The sequence below is a fragment of the Carica papaya genome, chromosome 2 (assembly GCF_054855325.1).
Source record: "Carica papaya isolate Zhongbai chromosome 2, ASM5485532v1, whole genome shotgun sequence".
Taxonomy (NCBI): Eukaryota; Viridiplantae; Streptophyta; class Magnoliopsida; order Brassicales; family Caricaceae; genus Carica; species Carica papaya.
The window spans coordinates 9,348,244-9,355,970 of NC_142310.1; the positions used below are offsets into that span (position 1 = coordinate 9,348,244).

The following is a 7,727-nucleotide window of genomic DNA, read 5'->3' on the forward strand; positions in this document are numbered from 1 at the left end:
TTAGATTAATTTAAAGCTGTCGATATGATACTAAACTAATATCTTATCTTATTATAAAAAATTTTATCAATTTGTTTACAGCACCGTAAAAATTATTTTTATAAAATAAATTGCTCAAAAGAATTAAACAAAATATTTATAGCTGACAAGAAATTGACTTGTCTACAAACCATGTTTTGCCACATTCTTAGTTATTAATATCCTAAATTATTGTTTACTTCGGCTTGTTGACTTGTATAATACTTTCGTTGATTATCAATCGAGATTTAAAAGGTGGGAATTGACTAATTCTTAGGAAGAATACCATGAAAACCCCAAAAGACTCAAATCTGAAATCACCACCTGATTCAGTTTCTTTCTGGGAACTCAACCCAACCCCAAAAGAAAAAAAGAATGGCATAGGAAGATAGGGCAGAAGAGAAAAATGAAAAAGTAAATGGTAAAAAAAGGATGCTAAAGAAATCCTCTAAACCATTATTTGATAGAATCCGATGGCAAATTTTCTTTTTGTTTTTCGTAACTTTTATAAACAATAAATGAATTTCTCTTCATTTCTCTGTTGGATATTTTCTCGGGACTCTGTTCTATAAGTTTACATGGCATGGCATCTCTCTCTTTTGCCAGAAGTTGTTGGCAAACCTGTAATCATCCTACAATTGTAGGAATTTGGCCATGGTTCACAAAATCAATCTTACTCAACCGAACACAGCACAGTACTTGCTCTGGCAGTTCCTCGGGCTTTTGTGCCTGTTAACAAGGTATATTAGTACTTGCCTATTTTTGTATTAATCTTGACTTACTAAACTCTCGTTGGCAAAAGCAAAAGTAGAATGTAAGTGCTTTCAAGAAGACAATTTACCTGGATAGTTAAACCCAGATCAAGTATACCGTGCTCTAGCCGGTCCCGGAATGATTCAAGTCCTTTCCTAGAAATGTAGCTGAACCGGTGTATGTCAAGGTCGATCTCAAAGTAATTGGCACCCTGGATAAGGCTAACTTGGTTACTATTAAGCTCAAAGATTATTCTATAAACAAATGCTCTCTTGCTTGCATTGTGAATTTGGATTTTTATGTTAATTTAAGTATGGAAGTTTGCTTCAACAAACACTTAAACTTAAATTTAAAAAAAAAAAAGATGTTTCTTTACCCTGTAGAAATCATGTTGTGGGCGTGAAAGCACTGGCTTATCATTATAAGCTTGTATAAGCTTCCTTTCACCAGAACTTAATTGTAGGTCCTCTGGATTTACTAATCCAGCCATAATTTTTAGTCTTTCTCTGAAAGGAACTGTAGACTCCTTTGCAAATCCTTTAACCTTTTCCATCTCATCATCGACAAATCTCTGCAGCAGACAATAGCTTTGGTGGTCAGTAATTCATTGTTAACTAATTACCCCTGAAAGAACCACTTTTAAAAGTAGACACTTGGGTGAATTAGTTTCCACAAAATCAACCAAATGAATGATTATTCCCATCCATTCAGACAATTTTGTAAGAAATGAGAACAAGTCTTCTTCCGTTGATTTTGGTGAAATAGATGATTGTTATAATTATAAATTGGCCTAAGGATTAAGGAAGCGTAGAAAAGAACACCCACAAAATAAGTAAATGAGCCCCTTATTAAACAGTCTAGATCCTGCATTTGGAGAAGAAAATATCATGCTATTGAGTTGCAAGAGAATACCTTGATGCTATCCTGAAAACGAGCAGAGATCTCTTTGTCAAAATTCTCTGATACCTTAAAATATAATACAAGACTCATGCCTTCCCCATCATATTCAGTTTGGAATACAGAAGCAGGGTAAGTTGGTAGCTGCCACGAGAAAGCCAAGATCAGTTCCTACAAAATCACTCAGGATACGGTACTTCTTTGTGGGGTAAAACATTGAGGATCCACTGATTGATATTAGATTAAGGTCTAATAGCTAGAAACATGCTCTGATTTATTTTACAGCTAATCTTTTTCAAAATAACTTCAGCACAAGAATATGCAGGGAAATTCCTATCAGTCTAACACGTAAGTTAAGCAAATTTCTTATGTAAGCATGATACCACATGAATGATTTAACATTACACTGGAAAGGACTATGTGCATAAACACAGAGAAAGTGAGAGGGATAACCTGTATGTTAACAATCAGGAGTGCGGGTAATTTGTCGTGAGGTTTCACATGGGGAAGTTCAAGGTGCTGAGCAATGTGATTGATCTTTTGTTGACAGACAAATAAATCAACACCAATTGGTAAGTAAGCGCTGCAATCTGAAGCAGGATACTTCTGCTTATCTCTGCATAACAAATCAGTTAGGTTTAGACATCAAAACCTTCAGGGGAAAGCCAGTGATAGTTATTAAGTAGGAATATTGTAGTATGTGGTGAATGTACAAATGTGCTCCAGTTACACGCCTGAAATAATTTTCCCCACGCAGCTTAAAAACTGAAGGGCAAAGCTCAGACCAGCATCCTGGAGCTAACTTCTCTCCTTTAGAACGTGGAATCAAATGTCCTGCTCTGGGACGATATAGGATTCTCTCAGCTGCACCTGTTCAATTATATCTCACTGTTAGCAAAGTGCAATGATAATATATTTCAGAATCTTGTGGTGAAACGCAGATTTATTCGATGATCAATTGAATAAAGAACAGCACCAAATGAGACAAATTGAAGAGTCCAAAAAGGACCAGATTATTTATTTTCATTGTTTCCATTTTCCAATCCACAGCTTACTGCAATCAGAAAATGACATTGAATTCTTTCTTCAAATGCATGACATAATCCAAAGAAGATATTTAGAAAGACAATAATTTGGTTTTAGAATAAACTAGTGGAAGCAAAAAAGGAAATGGCATGCCAAAGGAGAAACTATATGAAGGAATTATATCTTAATATGTTTAACTTTAAGACCTCACATAAGACCGAGTACGATGTGAGCTTACAAAATTCAGTAGGTTCACCTCCATCAATGGATTTTCTTTTTAAAGAAAGCATGATGACTGTTGATTTCTTCCTGTTTTCTTGAGTTTTTTCTCCTGAATCATATGTGACGTCTTTGACTCCTTTAAAGCTAGCACAAGGAGCATCCAATACTTTCTTTGTCGAAGAACAGACTTCATCTGTACTCAAGTACTTCTCAGTTTTACCTCCATCTATTTTCAGGTAACTCTCGTAGTACCCCTCATACTTGCACCCAGAGTCTACGAAACATGATGCACTTTCATACTGAAGCAATTGAGCATTTGAAATATGTCCAATTGCATTACCTACTGAAGAAAATCCATCTGGAAATGACATAAAGTCTCAGCTCTAGCCATAAATCAATGCCAATATAGAAAAGAAACTCAACTAGTTACAATACATTACCCCCAAGTACACTACGATAATCTTCGTCTGATTCAGAATCAATGTAACTAACAGAGTCAAACCATGCTTCCTCCTGACATATTCCTGTGAATAAATGATTTTCTATTATGAGCAATTGTTCAACCTACATATCCTCAAAACAAACATGAGCAATCCCAGGTTACAAGTTGCAGAATATTCTGAGGAAAGTACAGTTAAAATTATTTTTTTAAAATTAACTGAATTAACGTAAATTCCTAAATTTTCCTAGTTTGTATGTACCTTTCAGAAAAATCATAAAAACCTGCCTATATAGCACAAGAATGAGTTAAGGCAAACTTGGTCACCACCATGGCTTTGTTATGTTTACTGATTAACTCCGAAAAACTATGTTTAGCACCAAGAGAGAAAGAAGATTACCATTTCCATCAATTTGACTGTGGTTCCATTGCAGCTGAGTGAGATGAAATGTCATATTAGACATCTCTGATCTCTTACAGGTGGTTGCAGCACCCTTCTCGAAGTCAAGGTGAACGTATTCGCTGACAGCGTAATCTCTTACCCGATTTCCAGCGTCATTCATCCTCTTAATAGGTGCATCAGCAAGGGAAGTGGAGATCTTACTTCTGCACTTTCCGGCTGCATAAAACTGTCTTTTGTGAACTCTACTTCTCCTACTGTGTGTTGAGACACAGGCACCCATGATTATGACAACCCTCTGGAACCAACTTAATTATACTCTTTACTTCATACAGGAAGTCAATCCGAATAAAAGAGCAGGTATGAAGTCTAGAAATAATTTCAGGAAAAGAGAAGACCTGCCACATGTAGAAAGATCATGTTATACACATACAAGCCCTGTGAAACTAAAGTTTAGAAAAACTGGATTACAAGTTTATCTGCCTAGGCAAACCTGAGAAGATTATGACTGTTGTTCTTTGGTATGGTACTTTGAATTACAGCAAAATTCATGCATAATCTTCTGGAAATATACTTCTACCTTCACATGTATAAGTTACATATTCCTGCAGAAATGTTTTCTCCAAGCCCATATGCCAGGTTTTACAACTCAATAAATTATTGCATTACTTGAAATCAAGTTTGCAGAAAACAACATTTGCTTAGAACAAACCTGAAGGATTTGATAGACCAAAAGAAGTAAAGATAATGGCTCCTCATAATTAAATACAACGATTAGGAACCAAACATGCACAAATAAAATAAAAACCCAACATAAAGTTAAGAAAATATGGACTGCACAACTCAAATATCAGAATTACAATCTTCTTCATAAGAACTAAAAAAAGGCTTGGTCAAATTCACACACCAAAAAGGAAGGCCAAAAATATTTTTAACTCTGTGCCAGACTTGGCAAGAACACGTAAGCTTACATTTTCATGAAATAAGAACAGGAAAATAAAACGGCAGGGTCCCATTTTATATATGAGTGGAATTGATTAAACTGTGAATGAAGAAACATACCTCTAAATCCAACGTCAAAGGCATTCCAGACGAGAGAGTAGGTTGTCATTTAAGGGGTACTATTTGGTGAGATAGATATGACACGGAATTGTCACTGAATCATCATAACTCATCTCCACCTTTAGGGGACACCTGAGTTTGACAAATAATTGAAGAGCTTAAGAAAAGCAGAACGACATTATGTAATGACCCACAATAACAATTTGCATAGCCTTTAAGACAATGGCCACCTAACCAAATTAGCAAGAAAGTTAAAAAGCACCCACCTCAGAAGAAAATGTTTTCATTGTAAAAAATCAGGTCCATTAGTAGCCATTAGAGAAGACAATAAGAAAGGACAACGGTGCGGGTATACATAAACATATATATATATATATATAGAGAGAGAGAGAGGAGGGTGATGTGAGATTAAAGATATAAGCAGAAAGTAAGTTGTTGCAATGCAATTTTAAAAATATTGAAAGGCAAGTGATAATTCACAAACAACCAAAAATTATTATTAAAAGAAAAGCACTTTCACAATATACATAAATGGGAAAAAGGGGGAAAAGAAAAAGCAGAGCATTACCACCAAACCCATATAAATTGTCATGAAACCAAAAACATGAAAGAAAGAAGGAAGGAAGGAAAGGAAAGGAAACCTTTGAGGAAAGTGGAGTGCATGAATGAGGAATCTTTGTTCCTTGAGACAGGAACTTGGATTCCTCTGTGTGTGTCTCTGAGGCAGGGACCAGACCCAGTTGAGCAAAGATTAGAGAATGGATTACAAAGTTAAAACAAGAAAAAGATAAAAGGAAAGTAACGGATCAAAAACACAGCACAAATGTTACGGTTTATCCGGATCCTATTTTAAACTCTCCCTATCTCTGTTCTTCTAAGATTTTATTTTTTGGTTGAAGAGCCCAGAAATTGGCGGGCAAAGAAGGTTATTATTACAGGACAGCTGGTATTGCCCCGCTTTCTATGTGTTTATCTGCCCTTTTGTTAATTAACACAAATTATTTTTTTATCTATTTCTATAATAATATAGCTTTGAATTTTGATTTGAAAAAAGAAATAACATTTTGTTATGAATATAATAAATAAATATGGACTATATAAGGGGTGGGTTTGGTTAAGATATTGATTTTTTTTTTAACATGCATTTATCAAGTTTATTATATAATTTGTTCGAAGAAAATAGAAGAGTGCTTTTTAAAAAGTGTAAATAAAGTTAATTATAATAGGAAAAATGAGAATCCTAAATCCTATCTTGTTTAATGAAAGAAAGTAAAGTAAATTAAAAAATGCAGTATAATTAAGTAATTTTGTTAAAAAAAATATTAAATTAATTATAACGGATTAGAAATTATAGATAGTGATATTGTGTTTTTTATTATACTTATTTTATTTATATATTTAACCATGATATATTTTCATAAAAATTTTCAATGAACTTTTAAAAAATTATTAACAATGAAGTGAATGAAAATTTAATCTTTTAAATCAAGAAAAATCTTGACTCAATTAATGTGTTACCTAAATATGTCACAATTTATTTTCTAAAAAATATGTAGATAGACATATTATATTATTTGGATACACTTATGAAAAAGTTTAGTATCCAAGGTAAATACTTAATTAAATCTTGAAAAACTAATATAAAGTTGCTGGTAATGGTCTTGTAGCAATTATTAAATTGTAGAATTCTAGTTAGTGGTAGAACATTTACGGCCAACTGAAATTGAATACTCAAAATAAACACGTTTTCTTAAGGAATTGGGTTAAACTCTGTCAATCATATTTTTCGATTGTATATTATTAGTCTTTGTGTTTAGAGTGGTGGTGGATAATTAAATGGATTGCTCCTGATTTCATAAAATCTCTATTTAGCATATGGAATAACATGCAAGAAGGGTATAAGTGACAAAATGTATGTAATTTCTCATTTTATATTGTGATTTTAATAATCTTGTTATATGTATGTAATCTCTATTTAGGGTTTTTGACTTGCACTAGTTCAATACAAACACAAATTATTTTATTGTAATTTGGAATGTTTACATTAATAATATCATTGTGAATTAAATGTTTTTTTTTTTTTTTCTAAAAGATTTGAGTTTATCACTCAACATAGGTGCCTAACCAAGGATAAACATGTGATATCTCAAATTTAAGGTGACACTTAGCGTTTTATACTCCATACATTTTTAATAACTATTTTGTAATCGATTTTTTCATACATTAATAATATTAACAAGCTTTAGCTCATTACAATTTTACTCGTATAAAAGTTTGGTATTAGATTAACTCTAAAAATGGACTTAACCATTTACTTAAATATATTACATAGTTTTTAAAAATAAAAATAAAAAATGATTAAGAATATGTTAGCTATACCTAGTATTATTTTATTAATTTTGAGAAAACTAATGATAATAAATCCATACCAAAAATAAAAAATAAAAAAAAAATTCCATAGAGCCACCACAACCACTCTTTCTTTTCTTTTTCTTCTTTGTTTTTAATATTAAATATTCATGACATACCAAAATTATTTAATTAGAAGTTATGGCCTTGCAAACTATAAGGGCCCTCACCATGAATTAAAGCCAAAAACATATCATTGATTTACTCCAATTGTAGGTTTTGATCTCCATCATCAACATCAAATGGACAAGTTCATCATTACATTCACTTTTTATTTTTTATTTTTTTTAATAATATTGGGTGCATATAAATCCACATCTAATTTTGCTTTCACTTGGGCATTCATGATCTTATCTTCCTTTTTTATATTCATGCTATGCACTAAAATTTATATATTTATTGTTCAAAATACTTTATAAAATAATTTATTTCTTATCTTTTATTATCTTATTTTTAACTTAATTAATTTTTTTAGTAAGTTTATTAAGATTTATAAGTTCA

The 7,727-nt window shown here is 32.2% G+C and overlaps 1 protein-coding gene across 5 annotated transcripts; it reads right to left on the reverse strand.

Annotated features, from left to right (window-relative positions):
* Positions 1-462: 462 nt before the first annotated feature.
* On the reverse strand, positions 463-5,658 carry LOC110823924 (beta-hexosaminidase (DUF1336)). 5 transcript variants are annotated; one of them, XM_022054424.2, is made up of 12 exons: positions 5,459-5,658; positions 4,818-4,949; positions 4,249-4,360; positions 3,756-4,153; positions 3,357-3,440; positions 2,933-3,274; positions 2,403-2,538; positions 2,122-2,284; positions 1,684-1,812; positions 1,148-1,342; positions 860-982; positions 463-747 (listed from the first exon to the last, which is right to left on the reverse strand). In XM_022054424.2, the coding sequence occupies exons 4-12, from the start codon at positions 4,036-4,038 to the stop codon at positions 646-648; spliced, it is 1,557 nt and encodes a 518-aa protein (XP_021910116.1). In that variant the 5' UTR covers positions 4,039-4,153; positions 4,249-4,360; positions 4,818-4,949; positions 5,459-5,658; the 3' UTR covers positions 463-645. The 5 variants fall into 5 exon arrangements, with proteins under 5 accessions (XP_021910116.1, XP_088069347.1, XP_021910115.1 ...); XM_088213221.1 differs by having other exon boundaries at positions 4,249-4,375; XM_022054423.2 differs by having other exon boundaries at positions 4,249-4,467.
* Positions 5,659-7,727: the final 2,069 nt, after the last annotated feature.

Bases quoted from the DNA above. Each gene is read 5' to 3' on its own strand.
- LOC110823924 (XM_022054425.2), bottom strand. From the start codon at position 4,038: ATGGGTGCCTGTGTCTCAACACACAGTAGGAGAAGTAGAGTTCACAAA. The intron at 3,275-3,356 runs GTAATGTATTGT...TGTCATTTCCAG, and splicing joins TTATCGTAGTGTACTTGGGG to ATGGATTTTCTTCAGTAGGT. The intron at 2,539-2,932 runs GTAAGCTCACAT...ATAATTGAACAG, and splicing joins AGGTGAACCTACTGAATTTT to GTGCAGCTGAGAGAATCCTA.